At 42.0% G+C, this 19,975-nt stretch overlaps 1 protein-coding gene across 2 annotated transcripts in view; it reads left to right on the forward strand.

Moving 5' to 3' along the window:
* The window catches only part of ASCC3 (activating signal cointegrator 1 complex subunit 3), an 812,216-nt gene that overhangs the window by 551,529 nt on the left and 240,712 nt on the right, over nt 1–19,975 (forward strand). For both annotated transcript variants that reach the window (XM_075340095.1, XM_075340096.1), the window contains exon 15: nt 17,620–17,811. In XM_075340095.1, coding sequence (XP_075196210.1) covers nt 17,620–17,811 — 192 coding nt within the window. The remainder of the gene's footprint in view (nt 1–17,619; nt 17,812–19,975) is intronic.

Raw genomic sequence — 19,975 nt, forward strand, 5'->3', positions numbered from 1 at the left:
TCCCCCTATACTGCCCAGTTTTATATTGACCTCTCAACTAACTTCCTCTCTTCAGAATACTATTTCCTCCTTGCTGTGGCCTCACACTGTCACCCATGCTTCCCCCTCTTCATACCGCTCTCCACACTACCACGTCTCCATTCTGTGCCCCCACACATTTTTGTACATCACATACTGTCTCCTCACTACCTCTGCACCCATCCTCCTCTCACTTATCATACTATGTCTGCATTCCCCCCCTCACTCTCCATACCGTCCACATACATTCCCCCCTCATTCCTCATACTGTGTACACACCCATCCCACCTCATTCCCCATACTGTATCCACATACATTCCCCCACACTCCTCATACTGTGTCCGCATACATTCTCCCCTTGCCCCTCATACTGTGTCCTTACCCATCTCCCCTCACTTCCCATACTGTGTCCTCATGCATTCGCCTCCCTCTCTCAGTCACCATACTGTGTCCATATACATTCCTCCCACATTCTCCATACTGTGTTCGCATACATTCCCCCCTCGCTCCCAATATCCACATTCATTGCCCCCTTGTTCCTCATTCTGTGTCCATACCCATCCCCCCCTTACTTCCCTTACTGTGTCTGTATACATTTACCCCTCAGCAGTCTCCATACTTTGTCCACATACATTCCCCCTTTGATCTCCATAATGGGTCTGCATACATTACTGCTTCACTCTTCATACTGTGTCCACATACATTTTCCCCTTGCTCGTTATACTGTGTCTGCATATTCCCCACTCACTCTTCACACTCTATCCACACCCATCCCCCTCACTCCTCATACTGTGTCCACACTCATCCCCCTCACTACTTATACGGTGTTCGCATACATCCCCCCCCTCGCTCTCTACACTGTGTCTGCACCTATCCCCCTCACTCCTTATACTGCATCCACATACATTCCCCCCTTGCTCGTCATACTATGTCTGCATATTGCTCCCCTCACTCTTCATACTATATTCACACCCATCCCTCCTCATTCCTCATACTGTGTCCTCCCCCTTCCTTCTCACTGCTTATGCAGTGTTTGCATAAATTCCCCCTCGCTCTCCACACTGTGTCTGCACCCATCCTCCTTCACTCCTCATACTATGTCTCCACCCATCCCCCCACTCCTCATACTGTGTCCTCATACATTGCCCCTCTCACTGCTCATACTGTGTCCACGCCAAACCCCTCTTGCTCTGCACACTGTGTCCATACCCATCCCCTTCACTCCTCACACTGTGTTCTCACCTATCCCCCTCACTCTCCATACTGTGTCTGCACCTATTCCCTTCTCACTCTTCATATTGTGTCTGCATACATTCCCCCTTTTGATCCTCACACTTAGATCATGTCCACTCCCCGCTCTTCATTGTGTCTGCATCCATCCCTCCTCACTCCTCATGCTTTGTCTGCACCTATCCCCGCTCACGCTCCATACTTTGTGCTCATACATTTACCCCTGACTCTTTATATTGTGTTCACACCCATCCCCCCTCCCTCTTCATACTGTGTCTGCACTAATCCGGCCCCTTTGCTCCCTATACTGTGTCTGTATATATGACACCCACTTTCTCTCCCCATACTTGTTCCTTAAATTTTCCCCCTTCTCCTAATTACAATAAATCTTTGGTGTCTTCAGCTCTACTGGAGCACTTATCACAAACTATGTCAGCTGCCTCTGCAGCGCCGAAGAGTGATGTCAACAGTGGGATCAGCTGACTAGATGACGCTGCTGAGCATGGTGCTGAGGTCAAGCTGGCCAAGAAATGCTGGTGGTCAGAGCTTCAATTGTATCTGCATCTTTCAGATCAGTGGCTCAGCTGGCTCACAGAACGGCCAACTCCCACTACTGGGGGCAGCAAAACGCAGCCACCGGGGAGACACCTTGGACCACTGCATGGGGTTGCCTGACAATGCCCCTTTACTGTTAGTGCCCGGGACACATACCCCGCCTGCCCCTGGATAAGCCTCTGGGTAAAATTTATATGTGTCAGTGCTTTTTTGCTGAGTTTTGATATAGCTTCAATGCACATCACCTAGCCATGGTGGCCATTTACTTAGCAAAAAGGCAATAATACCATTGAAGGAACACTCTGGTGGTGTTTTCTATATAAGGAACAGAGATTATATGTAATATTGGAATCTTAAGCCCGCTTTACACGCTTCAATATATCTCACAATCCGTCGTTGGGGTCAAGTTGTAAGTGACGCATATCCGGCATCGTTTGTGAGGTATCTGCGTGTGACACCTACGTGCGATCAGGATTGAACGCAAAACTGTTGATCGCAAACACATCGTATCTTTGTCTAGAATTGAACATTTTGTTGCGCGAACCTAGTCAATTGAAACGTGTGACATCCCTCATACGATTTTGATGTCTGCGCTATGTGCGCAGGTGTGCGCTCTGCACCGCAGCTTAAAAAAGGTCCGCTTCAGAGCGCAGCTGAATAATCTAGGGGTTATTGGCAGCTATGGGCTGCCATTAACTCCTTATTACCCCGATTGCCAACGCACCAGGGCAAATCGGGAAGAGCTGGGTACAGTTGGGGGGGACCGCACATCGTTTTTTTTAATTATTTATTTCACTGCACAGTATAGACACGCCCACCGGCTGCTGTGATTGGGTGCAGTGAGACACCTGACACTCAGCGTGGGGGCGTGTCTCACTGCAACCAATCATAGGCGCCGGTGGGCGGGGAAAGCAGGGAATACGAGATTGTTTAATGAGCGGCCGGCTTTTTCAAAATAGTAAAAGCCGCCGGAGCAGTGTGAATGCCGTGCAGCGCCACGCCGGGGATCGGTAAGTATATGAGAGAGGGCTGCTCAATTCAGTTACTCAGGAGTTTAGCGGTCACCGGTGAGTCCTTCACTGGTGACCGCTAATCAGGACGTGACACAGACAGAGCCGCTGCATGTCAATGAAGTCGGGTGAAGTTAACCCGAGTTCATTCTGATCGTGCGGCTCTTTCTGTGTCTGCTGTCATCTGCCATTCAGCTCTGCTACATGGCTGTCTGTGTCTGCTGTTAGCGGCCATGTAGCAGAGCTGAATGGCAGATGACATAGTAAAAACGCATCCCTACACATTACACACGCTTGGCAAGTCAATGAATAAAAAAAAAAGGGTGCCCAATGCATACGTCACAGAACACATGATCTAAAGCAGAGGTTCCCAACTCCAGTCCTCAAGGCCCACCAACAGTGCAGGTTTTTGGGATTTCCTTAGTATTGCACAGGTGTTAATGTAATTACCTGCCCAGGTGCTGGTTCCAACAGCAGTGCAATGCTAAGGAAATCCTGAAAACATGCACTGTTGGTGGGCCTTGAGGACTGGAGTTGGGGAACCCTGATCTAAAGGATCGCACACAAAATTGATCAATTTAACATAGACTACTAACGCACGTGTGACAGCAAATGAATGACTTACGTGCGATCTCATTAGATCACATATGCGATCTGGGCGTGTCACATCGCAAACATGATTGCACAACAAATTGCAACGTGTAAAGCAGGTTTTATAGATTGTAAACTTGCGAGCAGGGCCCTCACTCCTCATGTAACTCTTAAACTATGTTACGTTGTATTGTCTTTATTGTCTGTACATGTTCCCGCTAAATTGTAAAGTGCTACAGAAAATATTGGCGCTACAGAAATACAAATTATTATTAATCTTACAGGATCAACCAAAACTAAGAAAACTTTTCATAGGTGCAACTTATCCATTGATCCAAATATTTATTGGAATAGGTAAAAACTGCAATAAAATAGTTGTAATTAGGGGCGGACAAAGACTGAACAGGCCCTCTCTGCAAGAACAGTATATGGGCCCTTTGCAGTCCATTAGCTCAGCCTAATGCAGAATTACTCCGACTTTAGAGGCAGAAGTAGGCCCCCACCTCTCGGGCCCCTGTGCTGCTGTAATATAAAAACATACGTAAAAATGAACAGAACAAGTGTCTCTACTAACTTTGGGCACTGCTGATTAGGTGTTATACAGTATATAATCTCATTTATAACAGCGATTTTTGTTCTTACACTTTACAGTCTGGGTACCTACAAAATATCATGGATACCTACAGAATTTGTTCTCATCCTTAGCACTTCGGCTGCCCTTTTGTCATTAAGATATTCAAAATATTATAAAAGAAGTGAACACAATGCCATTGTTAAATTATGCTTTGCCATTCATTTTTTTTCTTTTCACCTAGGTAAATTAATCTTAAGCACTAATAATATTTAGTATTTCAATGAGGAGATTAGTGTATATTTAAATTTGAAAGACATTTATAGTACAAACTTAATCAGTTCAGGGTGACCTACCCTTTGAGTGATAAGAGAGTGCCTAGCACACCGGATTCTTAAAACATGAGCTGAAGCATTGTACTGTACATTACCATAAATGCCAGGTCACTTTGATCTGCCTAAATTATCTAACAATGACATATGAAGCACAAATTATGTGGTGAACTTTTATATTGCCTATGTAACATCAGCTATTTCTCTCTTCGTTATCACTTTTTTTAGGGATGTATTTAATTTCTATTATTAATAATTATGAAACGATACAGAAAACACATCTAAAGCACATAAATAGCACAATATCATGAAACTCTTCAGGTACTATGGCTTTCATAAGCTGTATGGCTTCTTACCAAGGGTAGTTCTGGCCATTTTGCTATATTTCTTTGTACATAAGCCAATTGTTTACCTTGTGATTAAAGAGAATCTGTCAGGCGATGGGCTTGAAATCTCACATAAAGGACCAAAAAGAAAAACTCCTAAAAGATAATTTTAATTCAACTATTAAAATGCAGGTGCAGATATGCTGTGTGAAATATTACACACACCTACAATTCAGACAATGTCATGTGAGATCAGTGCAAAGGCCAGGGGTGGGCTAACAAGGGACTAGCTGTTCACTCCCTTTCCCTTACCTACCAATGGAGGTGCACCATACTTTTTGCGTTCCCCCCCCCCGTTCCTCGCCGGCTGTCCCTCACCTCTCCCTAAACTGTTTTTTGCCTAAAGTAGGCACCCGTCACCAAGATATAAAATAGAATGAAGTGACAAATCGTCCCAGGTCAAATTATAACATAGAGCAAATATTCATCACAGAGCAATAAGCTCAAGCAGTAACCCAGAAAAATTCACTAAAAGGCTATAGCAACATATAGTTAATAAGGTTAGCAGCAGTAAGGTAGGCTTAATAAAAACTAAACATCACAGCAAAGGATGACTTATCTGCCAGGATATATCTAGAGAGAATTCCAGACTCAATTCGCCACTTTTTTTGGGGTTCATCAGGGGAAAATCGACTGGTAGTAGGTCCATAAAGCATTAAGACCATCTTAGTAAATGCACATACTCATGCATCCAGTAGAAAAATGCCAGTGGCCAGTGTGTAATCTTCAGATGAGAGGCTACATGCCCGCTCTTTTCCACAAAAAACAGCACGTTGTGGAAGGTTTACTTCTCTGTTTGATGTGATGACCTGTTATTATACCGTGGACATGTGGCCTGTTCCTTTTTATGTCCTAATGAAGGAGACGGTTGTATCTGAAACGCGTAGACCTATACAAACAATAAAGGAATAATTTCATCAATATTGAATGGAGTATTAGCACGCATTTACCTGATTTCTTCTTCTACTGGATTGACAATCTACACTTGGGGGCTGCAGCTAATACGTGTATATGCGTCCTGTTTAATTTATTTTTATACCATATAAGACCCTATTGCGCTCTTCTTCCACAGTTCTCATTCCCCTGGATTCGTTAAATTTAGCAGATCTGAGAAATCTAACCACAGCCCAATCAGGCTCTCTGTATACATTATTTATGAATATTGAGCTGCATATCACAAGAGGGACTGGAGTTGGACAAGATGGCACGAGGCAGCTAGTCCCAGCAATGATATCATAATGTGATAACGTCTTAAGTTTAAGGAAAGAGCACACAGCTTGACATGTGACACTTTGTTGAATTCTTTGTTTTAACCCCTACCTCATGCTGTCCTCAGGTTAAATACCAAAAACCTGCTGACAGATTCCCTTCAAACAGATTTTCTTACAATTTTACAAAAATACTTTATTACCTCAATAAGTTTTGTTTAGACCATCAATTTGTTACTATAGGTATATTCAGTAAAAAGTTTGTGAACTCCCCACATTTTTTAAGGACTATATCCAGTTCCTCTGTCGTCATGAATCCCACTTCGACTGCTGCCTGCCAGTAAAGCAATTGCGAAAACTTAGAAAATGAAGATTGAGATAATGTACTTTAAAAAATCCAAACTTTCTTGATTGAAAATCTATGAAAACATGCTCTTTAGTCATGAACACATCACCTCGTATCTCTGCGACTGAGGGCAGTATCAGAACACCAAAAATGCATCAGAGGTGATGTGTTCATGGCTAATGAGCATGTTTTCATGGATTTTCAATAAACAAATTTTGTATTCTTTAAAGTGGATTATCCCAATCGTCATTTTCTATGTTTTTGAAATATAGGTATATTCCCAACTAAAACGTTGACGTGTCGACATGACATCGTAAATGCCTAGTTGGTGTCGGTCTCTCCTCCTGATCCTAACCTCTATTCGCCGAATCACTTGACCCATCGGATTTAGGGAGTAGCTGAATAGAGAAATTCAGGACTTCTCCAATGAAGTCTGTGGGACTTATAGTATCAAACACATCCATAGGGTCCCATGGACCTGAGGGACTCTAACATTTTGTCCTTTTTGCCTTTTTGCCTTTGTTGGGTGGCATATGCCTGTAAAGCTATTCCATACAGAGGCATATATTTTTTTTAATATCAGAGTTTATGGGTGGTGACTTATGTCTATACAGTGGAATAGTTCTGTACCAGTTCTCACCTTTAATTTGTTTTGTATGGCTGCTGCCAGTGTGGGCACCATTCCTGTCAGATAAGGGAGACTGGCCCAGGCAGGGTACAGGTGCCATTAATTATGTATGTTACACACAATTAAAAAAAAGAACACAATAATGAGATTATATTTCACCTAGGATCCCATGAATCTGATTTCTAGATGTAATTTTCTAAATTAGTGGATGTGAGACATAATTCAGTGATGTGACCCAATTTATCCCCTTTGTCGTAGTCTGTAATAATTTTTCAGAATGCCATTTGTTCCTTATATTTGAGAAGTCATTGTTGGTAATAGCTCTAAGCTTCTTTTGTAATCCTTATTTTAGATTCTTCGAATGAATTCTCACCTGCAGTTCAGTCTTACACACTTCCATTTCTTGGATCATTGCACCTATCATTTTGACATCATTTTATCTACGTTGTGAAAATTGTAAGGTGTAAAGTCTGGAGACATTAATATTGAAAGTTTTCCCTATTTTGCATGTATGCTTTACTTTTCTTCCGGTCTGCGGTCTACTTAACAATGGGAGAACGATATTGTGGTTTTGCTACTGTTGAAATACAATTGTACTGTGTCAGCACAGAGATTAAATGTTAAAGGCAAGGTTGGTTTTCTAAAACCTTCACTTTTTTCTGTAACTTAAAATTATTTCCTGTTACAGAGATAACTGAAATGTTCCAAAGGAATATGGATGAGGGCAGTTCTACTATGCTAGTAATTGCTGAATGTGAAACATGAGCTTCATTTTCACTAAATTTGTACTTAGCGGAAAACCTTTACCTTCATATGTCGATTATGAAGCCAAGATACCACTTAGTGCAAGAATAGGGTAGCAATAAGCACTTCCATTGATAAAAGTGCATTATGCATATGGAGATCCATGGTCTACATGTTATCAAACATTGTAATTATTTTTAACTTTTTTATTACTTAGGTCTATTGTTCTTTGGTACATTCAGACTTCCTCCAACAATCCACACGGAAATTGTGACAAAATCCATACATGTAGATTTAGTTGTGGGTTTTCTTGGCGCACATGGATGGGGTTTGAATCTCCCATCGGCATCTGTTGTCTAGAATTTGTGGGATTGGATGGTTATGGTTGTCAAATGTATGGAGAAAATATGGCGAACGTTAGCTATTTTTGTTAACTCTCATAGCAAGAATGTTCTTCTGATACTTGGGCTGTCTTCCAACATCACACGGTGATGTCTGGAGATGTTGCGTCAAGATGACGATACTTATAACTGTATGGTCCAGGGTCAGGTACAATGTTGCTGTTATATCTGATCAGGAAATTGATTTAGGATGGGCAGGGTGATGATATATGAAGATAGCTTGCATTATAACATGTCATATATTGAAACTTGTCTGTGATTGACACTGCATGAAATCTGATCTCTTTTTCTTACAACAAGAATGTTGTATATTTTCTTGCTGTGTTCCATTAACCGAGCCATTAGTTTTCCCTTAAAACAAAACATAAAAATCTTCCGTTTCTAGAATTTAGATATCTTGATATATTTCCCAGAGGCCCTCATATGTATTTCAAACAGTCAGACCTCAACCACTCTCAAGTTATAAAACTGGGCAGCACAAATTTTAAGTGCAATCAGAAACCTGCTACGTTTGTAGTTGTGATGTTCCCAGGTACTTTATCATGTTGTGACAACTTGAACTTTTAGTTTAATTTTCCTTAGATCAACTCTACAACTAGGTATGTGACTGAATTCACAATTATCAGGGTTGACGTTTTAGGCGCTGCAGTTAACTTGGAAAACTTTTCTGCACACATACAACATAATGTTACAAAACTCAATTTTACCTAAAGAATTCCTTGGTTGTATTGTTTTTTTATTAATCATTATTCACATGAGATACATTCTTGAAGATATACATGTTTGACCTGATAATCAAGGCATTAGTGAGATAGTTGAGAAGAATTGCAAAATATTGCAAATAAGAGACACGGTTTTAGACATCAGTGATAGTGATTAGTGGTTTGAGGATATGGGCTGTAAAAGTCCAGATTCGCGTGGGTTCAAAGTACCCGAGCACCAACCCTGCTCAGGGCAGATCAAAGTACTGTAGTACTCATGCACAGGTGGTCTTTCACCTTTCCTCGTGTTTGCACATTACAGTACTGCAGGGCAGATCAAAGCACGCCTACGCAGGACAGCAATGCTGGCTTGTATAGATGACATAGGACACGTCATCCATACTGGGCTAGGTCGAAGTAGGACCGCGATCGCCGCAAAGAGTAGGTGCCGGACTGGAGAGCAGCAACACCTATCAGACCGGACTGCCCCCTAGGTGAGTATTATGAAACTGCTTTTTACATTCTATAGAGCGGCCTGGGGTCTTATCTACAGTATTCTGGAATGATGTATATGAGAACTCACCGGTGGTGGCCGCAGATTGTAGACGCCAAATCTGGTGACAGGTTCCCTTTAACCTCTTCACGACACATGACGTACTGGGTATGTCATGAATCGTGTGAGGTTAATCCACGCCGACTGCCGCGGGCAGTCGGCATTGATCCCAACACGTCAGCTGATTTGAACAGCTGACATGTGCGGCTATCAAGCACGAGTGGATCCGCTCTCCACTCGCGCCTGTTGACCCCTTGCATCTTGCTGTCAAAATGTGACAGCGAGATAAAATTGCGCGCACGGTAAGCATTCACTTACCCGGTGCCATCGGAAGTCACATGACATGATCACGTGGATCCGATGGTTGCCATGGTAGCACAAGGTCATGTGATGACTCCTGTAGCTATCAGGAGTCACTTCCTCTTACACCCGGCAGAGGGTCTTTTGTAATAGGAAAGCTGCTTTTCTGCAGATCTCATCTGTGAAGCTGTGATATGGAGAAATGGAAGAGTGAACAGACTGCTAATCCTTATAGTCCCCTAGGGGTACTAGTAAAATAAAAAAAAAAAAAAAAAGTAAAAAAAAAATTTTAAAAAAATGAAAAAACCTAAAAGTTCAAATCATCCCCCATTCGCCCCATTGAAAATTAAAGGGTTAAAAATATACACACATTTGGTATCGTCGCTTTCAGAAAGGCCCGATCAAAATATAAAATCAATTAACCCAATCAGTAAACGGCGTAACTGCAAAAATAATTCCAAACACCAAAATTACGTTTTTTTTGGTCGCCGCGTATATTGCGCAAGATGCGATAACAGATAATTAAAACTTAGCATCTGCTCAAAAATGGTACGTTAAAAACGTCAGCTTGAGATACAAAAAAATAAGCCATCACTGAGCCCTAGATTCCGAAAAATGGGAACGCTATGGATCGTGTAAAATGACGCAAAAAGATCACCTTTAACCCCTTAGATAAAAGTAAACCTATACATGTTTGGTGTCTAGGAACTCATACCAACCTGAGACATCACACAGACACATCAGTTTTACCATATAGGGAACACGGTGAATAAAATATCCCAAAAACAATCAGGCAGTCGCACTTTTTTGCAATTTTTATCACAATTGGGATTTTTTTCCCATTTTCCAGTACACTATATGGGAAAATAATGGTTTCATTCAAAAGTACACCTCGTCCTGCAAAAAATAAGCCCTTATATGGCAAGATTGATGGAAAAATAAAGAGGTTAAGACTCTCAGAAGGAGGGGAGCGAGAAACAAAAACGGAAAAACTGAAAATCACCCGGGGATGAAGGGGTTAAGTAAAACCAAAGGTGTTTTAAAGCTTTTAACATTCTTGCCATTTGAAGTGGACCCCATCTTAATTATACCGACTTATATTAGTACCCATACCTCAAAGACCTTCCCAGTGCTTGTTTTATATGAAATAAAGTCAGACTCGGACTGGCCCACAAGAGAACAGGAAAATCCTCTGGTGGGCTACGTAGGTACGTTTATGAATGTAATATTTGCATGTAGTTTATCAGTGGGCCCCCATAGTCAGTGTTACTGGTAGGCCCCTGCTGTTCCTCTCTGACATTGAATGAATTGTAAGGCCACGTGCACACTGAGTGTTTGGTGAGTTTTTACCGCAGTATTTGTAAGGCCACGTGCACAGGTTGAGCGTTTGCTGAGTTTACCTCAGTATTTGTAAGGCCACGTGCATACTGAGTGTTTGGTGAGTTTTTACCTCAGTATTTGTAAGGCCACGTGCACAGGTTGAGCGTTTGCTGAGTTTACCTCAGTATCTGTAAGGCCACGTGCACACTGAGTGTTTGGTGAGTTTTTTACCTCAGTATCTGTAAGGCCACGTGCACACTGAGTGTTTGGTGCGTTTTTTACCTCAGTATCTATAAGGCCACGTGCACACTGAGTGTTTGGTGAGTTTCTAACCTCAGTATTTGTAAGGCCACATGCACACTGAGTGTTTGGTGAGTTTTTACCTCAGTATTTGTAAGGCCACGTGCACAGGTTGAGCGTTTGCTGAGTTTACCTCAGTATCTGTAAGGCCACGTGCACACTGAGTGTTTGGTGAGTTTTTTACCTCAGTATCTGTAAGGCCACGTGCACACTGAGTGTTTGGTGCGTTTTTTACCTCAGTATCTATAAGGCCACGTGCACACTGAGTGTTTGGTGAGTTTCTAACCTCAGTATTTGTAAGGCCACATGCACACTGAGTGTTTGGTGAGTTTTTACCGCAGTATTTGTAAGGCCACGTGCACAGGTTGAGCGTTTGCTGAGTTTACCTCAGTATCTGTAAGGCCACGTGCACACTGAGTGTTTGGTGAGTTTTTTACCTCAGTATCTATAAGGCCACGTGCACACATTCCGTATTTGGTGAGTCTCTTACCTCAGTATCTGTAAGGCCACGTGCACACATTCAGTATTTGATGAGCTTTTTATCTCAGTATTTGTAGCCAAATCCAGCAGTGGAACAATCACAGGAAAAGCATAATAGAAACATGTTTACCACCTCTGTATTTCTTGACCACTCCTGGTTTCGGCCTACAAACACTGAGGTAAAAAACGTTTTGATTTTCCCCTCTTAATTTGCGCTCCACCTCCTCTGCATATATAAATGGGCAGCATACATCTGTTAGCTGCTTGTAAGCCATATTTTCCAGAGCTACAAAGAAATGTGCAATGAAAGTGATGTATGAGTAGCTACCGTGTTTTTCCAAAAATAAGACACTGTCTTATATTTTTTTTGCCCCCCAAAAAAGCACTAGGGCTTATTTTTGGAGGAGGTCTTAGTCTTGGAGAAACACGGTTGGGGGTAAGTTTACTACCCAGAAAAGCAGACCCCCCCACTTCCCAGGAGACTCATACTCACCAGACCAGGACGTCTGCGTGGTTCCCAGGTCCTCCTGTGATCTCCAGTCGGTGCTGCATGCCGTCCTACCCTGCTGCTAGCTGACACTCTGACACACACAGAAGATCCCAGACACACACAGCAGATCACACACACAGCAGATCTCACACACACACACAGACACACACAGCAGATCACAGATATACACAGCAGATCGCAGGCACACACACAGCAGATCGCAGATATACACAGCAGATCACACACAGCAGATCGCAGGCACACACAGCCGATCACAGATACACACATCCGATCACAGGCACACACATCCGATCACAGATACACACAGCCGATCACAGATACACACATCCGATCACAGGCACACACATCCGATCACAGATACACACATCCGATCGCAGGCACACACAGCCGATCACAGATACACACATCCGATCACAGGCACACAGCCGATCACAGATACACACATCCGATCGCAGGCACACACAGCCGATCACAGATACACATATCCTATCACAGGCACACACAGCCGATCAGATACACACATCCTATCACAGGCACACACAGCCGATCACAGATACACACATCCTATCACAGGCACACACATCCGATCACAGATACACACATCCGATCACAGACACACACAGCCGATCACAGATACACACATCCGAACGCAGACACACACAGCCGATCGCAGAAAAACACAGCCGATCGCAGACACACACAGCCGATTGCAGATACACACAGCAGATCACACACACATCACATCACATCCAGCACTTACGGCAGCAGGGAATGAGAACAAGTCACGTGTCCGGCCGCAGGTCCTGTTCGTCGTGCTGCACCGTACTGCCTCTCAGGATTCTCCTGGCGAGAAGAGATCGGTATCGCTCGATGAGGTGAGTGTGTATGCGATCCAATGTGTGTGTGATCCGATGTTTGTGTGTGTGTGATTTGATGTTTGCGTGTGATCCGATGTTTGTGTGATCCGATGTTTGTGTGTGTGTGATTTGATGTTTGTGTGTGCGATCTGATTATGTGTGCGATCCAATGTTTGTTTGTGAGATCTGGTGTGTGAGTGAGATCTGATTTTGTGTGTGTGTGTGTGTGTGTGTGTGTGTGTGTGTGTGATTGTGTGTGTGTGAGAGCTGCAGGTCCTGCTGCTCAGTGTCGAGTGAGTGTAATTGCCGGGTGCCGCTGTGTATAATGAAGTGTCCTGCAGTATCTGTAACTTTTTTAGCTGCACGGACACTTCATTATTGATCCGGGACTAGGGCTTATTTTCGGGGGAGGGCTTACATTTAAGCCTTTCTCCGAAAATGCTGAAAATCCCTGCTAGGGCTTATTTTTGGGGGAGGTCTTATTTTTGTATAAACACGGTAGTTTAATAGCTTGCTCTCTAGAAGGAGGACAGTCGGCTGCTCTCAGCCTTTGCTTATCTCAGCACATGTTGTATTAGATACACAGAATGACTAAAGATGATTAATGATGGTTGCTGGCAATGTCTCCCCAACATGGCTGGTAGAACTGTGCTGTGGAGTTTGATTCTCATTTCACAGTCATGTTGTCTCGATGAATAAAACGAGACGTTTGCCATCTACAAGGGATTCTCCAAACTGCAGAACTCTTTGGCTACTCGTAGTACCAATTTTCCCCACTGTCAATGTCAGGATTTTCTTTGTACAGATGATCAGCAGCGCCCCCATGCTGTTAGATTACACACATACACCTTATGCCTTGTCGTTATGATGTTATGCGGAATGACTGCTGTTGAGAACGTTCGTTCGTGGCCATTCTGTTATTCCACCTCCTGGCCTCTGTGATAAAGATACCATATAGTTACTTTGACTTTAGTTCTAGTATTTAGAATGACTTCTGCAGCCAAAACACTCTTAATAGATTGTCTATATTTTTATGTTAATCCCACACATAAGATTGAAAATTCATGCTACAATGAATATCCACCGAGCAGCTGACAAGAAATGTTAATGCACTGTTTTTCAATTACTTCCAGACAATGTAGAATATTGAAATACGGCGATGAGGACGGCTTCTGCGATTGTTTACAAATCAGCGTCCAATGTATTTTATAAGTTGAAGGATGTGGCACATAATATCAGAACACTAGGTCCCATCAATTATATTGTATGCAGACTGACTTGAATGCTAAGTGCATTTTCAGCAGTTCTGTGCTTTCTGTGACTGTGGTTCATCCAAGCTGGGTTTACATGCTACTTTTTATCCAGCGGTCTTACAATAGCATGCATACATTTTTTCTGTAAAAAAAAAAAAACTATTGACTTAAATTGACAGTTAAAGACCATTTTTATGTTGTTGTCCTCTGTTCCTTCACGTTACCACTTTGCACATACATGTCACATATATTTCAGTCATGATAGTACTGATTCACTTTAGAGAACAAAGTATCACTACTTGTTATTTTTGACAGAATTGTCCATACATGCAGTTAAATTATTTTTTGTTGGGGTTGGGGGGGGGTGAAGCTATTGATGGTCTATGTGTAGAATGGCCATATAATGGGAGTCTCGACCCTATCCAGAAAAGCTCTTCATGGCTTTTCTGTAAGTCCAACTGTGTCTGGTACTACAAATTAGTCCCATTCATGTGGATGGCTTATTATAGAGCTTGTCCACTACTTTTATATTGCCTATCCTTAGGTCATCAATGTCTGATCGGCTGGAGTATGACATCGCAACCTTACCCCCCCGACAATCAGTTGTTCTCTATGTCGGGGGGCAGTAGAAGGCAGCCGTAAATGCTCAGGTTCGGAACTGCGGCCAGGTATTGCATATCTGCCTCCTACCGTATTGATATGAATGGGAGGCGGATGTGCAGTACCCAGCCGAGGCAGTTCCAGAACTGAGCATTTCCAGCTGCCTGTTGCCAGTGGCGGCACCGAGAATGGCTGATCGGCAGGGGTGCCAGGTGTCGGACCCTAGCGGATCCGACAATAACCTATCCTAAGGTCAGGCCATCAATGCAAAAGTAGTGGACAACCTCTTAAATGTTGTTTTTCACATGGTGTATATTAGCTTTGCGGATTATTTTTCTTAATTCACATGGATTTCGCCTCACACCTGCAGCAAAATTTGACGCTACAAATTGCAGGTGGTGAAACCACAGTAAAAATCTGTGACATGTTAATTTCCAAACAGATATCATTTCATAGAATGTGGATGAGATTTCTAAAATGTTATCCACTCAGCGGCTACTCTAATTCAAAGCAGATTTTCCACTCAAAATCCAGCCATGAATATCCGCAGTATATCCATACCATGTAAACATACCCCAACAGTTACATGTTTACTGTATATTTTTCACAAATCCGCTGTGTAAAAAAAGTGTTGAGTTTGTGAAAATGCAAATCTGTTCCATCTGAAATACAAACGCAAGCCAACTGAAAGATACATCAGCACCAAGTGAACCCTATAGTGTGACAGTTTTCATTCATTTACATCATTGCCATATACGTTGTACTTTCAATGGGAGGTTCCTAGTTTGTATTTTTGATCAAATTGTGTTAGCCTACTTGCCACAACCAGCCCTGTGGGTTTTTTGAGTAAGCATTATTACCTTTACAACAGAGGTCCCTGAGTTATCTATTGAACTTCGAGAGATGCTATGAAATGTACATATGTTCAATATCTGAATCATTTTAATCTCTATTACCCCAATAGTCACCATTTTAGAGCCAAATTCAGATGTCAGTGACACATGGTCTGAGTACATACCATGCCGTCTAGACTGGCCATAGATTTCCTGCCCCTAACCTTCTGAGGCTATTCAGTTCCAGTTAGGAGAATCACAACCAGTTTAGACACCCAGGTCCAAACTCGGACCTTGCTTATTTAACCTAAATGTGTGGTTCCTTGTGTACATTTTTTATCAAATTGTGTAAGCATGACTGGCAAGGAAACTTTCAGATGGATCCATCAATAAATAGAATACGCCAATATCTACAGCGTGACCAGCTAACTGCAGAGAGGGAATAAAGGAGGCCACTACAAGTATGATGTCTGCATGATTCCTCACCAAGGCAGTGCCCAGAGGGTATATTTATTGGAAAACTTTAATACACAAGTTAATACAACTTTAACATCATAGGTCATTTGTCAATCCTTAAAGTGATTGGTTTCTAAAGCTTAATGAGTGGGTTGCATGATTCTTTAGCATAGTTATGTAATTGGCAGGTAGTGTAGTCTTATAGTCCTTATCTTATCTTTGTATATATGTTAGAATTGGAACCGCATCCTGTTTGTTACATCTTGTTTGCGCCATAAAGTTTCAAAGTCGTGTTGTTTGTTTGAGTGTACCAAGTGCCATTTTAGACAAATAGATGTTCTTAAGATGGATGGTGTATTTACACATTTTACAATATTCGAATACTATACATTATTGTGTAATGATAATTTAAATATCATAATATCCATAACCAGATGATTTCCTTTACCCATCCATACACTAAAAAATGTACTTGTCCAACAGGAGACTGACCAGTTCCTCCTTTCTCACCATCATACTGATCTATACTTTCAGCAAGACTCTAGAGTGAGTGGACATTGGCTTCACACCTCTAGCTTCATAAGTTGCCCACACTGAATGTGAGGATCAGCTTTATTAGACATTATAGGGAATTATTGGTTTTCTGGTGTTAAACCAACCAAATACATTAACTGCCGCTTGAACAATGTTTCTGTGGATTGTTTGGCGGACAACTTTCTGTATCTACTATACACTGGAACGGTCACTCAGCCGAGTTCTCCTGTGTTCTCTATGAGAAAGCAGCTGGCAGACATCTTCCGATGGCCGATCTTCAGGAAAACAAAGCTACCGGCAGTCCAAAATTGGACATGTCCAATGGACAGCTCCTCCAACCATCAGTTGGCCGGTGCTTGCATACACAGTAGTGTGTTAGCCAAACATTTCGATAACGATGGGTTCTGCCACATTAGTCTAATCTGCATGGGGGTTCCTTTAGATTTCCAGGTTGTAGACTGGCAGTTTGTAAAAATCACTGCTTTTAATTGGATAACTTGGAAAAAAATGTGTTCTTGGAAAAAAGAAAAGTCACTGCTCTTAAACCTAGGTGTCAATTATATGTCAGTCGGAATGTATATTTGTATGGCTTAGTTGTCGGTATTTCATAATTTGACAGTATGTGTGAATTAAAACCAAGCACAGCCAAGAAGCTTTGACATGAAATCAGCCGTACAACATTAATGTGTGGTACGAATATTTATCCGTAGTTAGGGATGAAACAAAGAGATGTCTGCATTTGCCATACTTTGTATTTAGCTTCAATGCAAACAATAGAAGTATTTAGAATATCAAAAGAAGGTGCCTTAGTCAGTTTTGTGATTGCATATTTCCTCCACACATGAATGTCTTTTCATTATAAACTAATCAGTCATTTACCCAATGCTTTTGTCTTCTACAGGTGCAAAGGTCTAGAAATAAGCAGCTAAGAGAGTTGTTTCCAGATGGATTTAGTATTCATCATGCAGGCATGCTGCGGCAAGATAGGAGTTTGGTTGAGAACCTCTTTTCTCAGGGACATATCAAAGTCCTGGTTTGTACAGCCACATTAGCCTGGGGTGTCAATCTCCCTGCTCACGCTGTTATCATTAAGGTAAGAGATTATTCTGCAGAACGGAATAACATTGTGTGCCGCCTAGTCTGCAGTGGAAATTAGAACAATTGAAGCAGTGATACATTTTTTGTTAATATGTCCAGGTTCTTTCCGCCACACATCCAGCTGTAATTTCTAGCAGTCAGAGTTTTCCATAGTATGGCCTCCTCTCTGTATTCATCAGTGGATAATAAAGCCATATAATAAACCGCTGCCCAGTATCTTGCCATTCCCCAGCTGCAGCAGGGGAAATCACCTGAAGCCAGACCTGGCAGTTCACTTCTGTACAAGCACCGTCTAGGGAAAACTAGTTTGCCGTGGGATGTGCACAATGCAAATGACTTGTTGGGTTAAACCCCTTGTGCTCCATTTAATTGAATAGCAACCTACAACTTGTCTGCATGTAAAAAAGACAAATAATGCCCTAGGAACTGCAGAACAGAACGTCAGAAGCTTAAAAGGTGCTCTGAAGCCTTCAATAAAAGCCTAACCTCACTTCTGTACTATTGCTAGGAATGTACAAATGGGAATGTTACTCTGATTTGCCCTCTTTTTACTTTTGCTTAACTATTTGTTTTCTTTCCTTAAATACTTTATTTCTCTTTTTTATTTAAATTTATATATATATATATATATATATATATATATATATATATATATATATATATATATATACAATTTTTTACTATACCATTTTAGCTATCTTTATCTGTCGTTATTTTATAATATTTATCATGTGACAATTTATTAAACTTGACAATTCTGATCTGGTCATTGATGCACTTCTGCAAAAATCAGTGACGTTGAAAACACACCAACAAAATGAAGAAAAAAAAAAGAAGTAGTTTTCTGCTGTCATTAATATGAGTTACACCACGTAGAAATAATCTTCCTATAGAGCCAACATATTCCGAAACTTTTTACAATTTAGAGGGTACATCGATGTTGAAGGTCAGAAATACATGAACTCTCAGGACAGGAACAGAATACTACAAACCTTACAAAGTGTTGGTGCCACGTCATCTGGATAGGCACCAGTTCATATAAAGGAACCCCTGGAGCTAGAAAAGGTACAAAGAAGAGCCACCAAGCTGATAAGGCACATGGAGAATCTAAATCGCTGGATTGGCGGATCTGGCGCACTCCAGTACAGTGTGATACAGTGCAATGGCAGCGCGGCAACTTCCAGGTCACATGCGCCGGTCACATGACAGCAGATGACCGGAGCTTGTTGCGCTGCCATTGTTCTGTATACACTGTACTGAAGTGCGCCGAATACTTCAATCCGGCGAAAAGACGGATGTGTGAAACTAGCCTTATTGTGACTTTTTTTTTTTTTTTTTTAATCTGTCTTTTTTTACTTAGCTCCTCTCAGCTTATTTATGATTTGTGATTGGTTCCCTTTACATGAATAAAAGTCCCTAAAGCCCCAACCCCTTTAACCATATTTATTTTTGAGAAGAGACAAATAAAGGGGGACATGATTTTCCTGTAGAATTTTATAAATGGTCAAGGGAAAATGTTTGGTGAAAAGTGGTTTCATGTAAATCCGTCACAAAATACAAGGGAACATGCTCTTCGTCTGGCAAAAAAAAGATTTATTCAGTAAGAACGATTACCGTATTTTGAACTGCAAGCCCCCTTCCCCCCCCTCCCCCAAAATTTTAGGGAGAGAGGGAATGCTTCTTATAGTCAGGATATACTTTCTCTTGCTGGTGGGGGAGCTGAAGTGATGGGCAGCAGTGCAGCGGCCTCACAGGAGGCAAGAGCAAGCTGCAGCGGTGGCTGGGTGTCACTAGGAGATGGCAGGGTTCTGGGGCTTCTTAAACTGATCATCAAACAACTAGGGGCCCCTAGCTATCCCTTATCTCAGACTTTCCTCTGAAGGTGAGGAAGTCTGAGCCGCCAACTGGACACTGCTCCTGACCAGCTCGTATCTTATACCCTCTTTCTCCCTACCCCAGAGAGGGCCAGGACAGGAGGGTAATAAAACCAACAGAGATAGACAGGGGAAGCTAAAACTCTATCACACAGCATGCTCACACTAAAGTAAAAGAAAATAAGTGGTAAGGAGGAGAATAGGAGCAGGGAGAAAACAACAAAATGACGAGAGGATTCCACACTAACTCCAACCACCACGCAATATTATCACCAGCAGGACTAG

This window comes from Anomaloglossus baeobatrachus, chromosome 3, assembly GCF_048569485.1.
Source record: "Anomaloglossus baeobatrachus isolate aAnoBae1 chromosome 3, aAnoBae1.hap1, whole genome shotgun sequence".
Lineage (NCBI taxonomy): Eukaryota > Metazoa > Chordata > Amphibia > Anura > Aromobatidae > Anomaloglossus > Anomaloglossus baeobatrachus.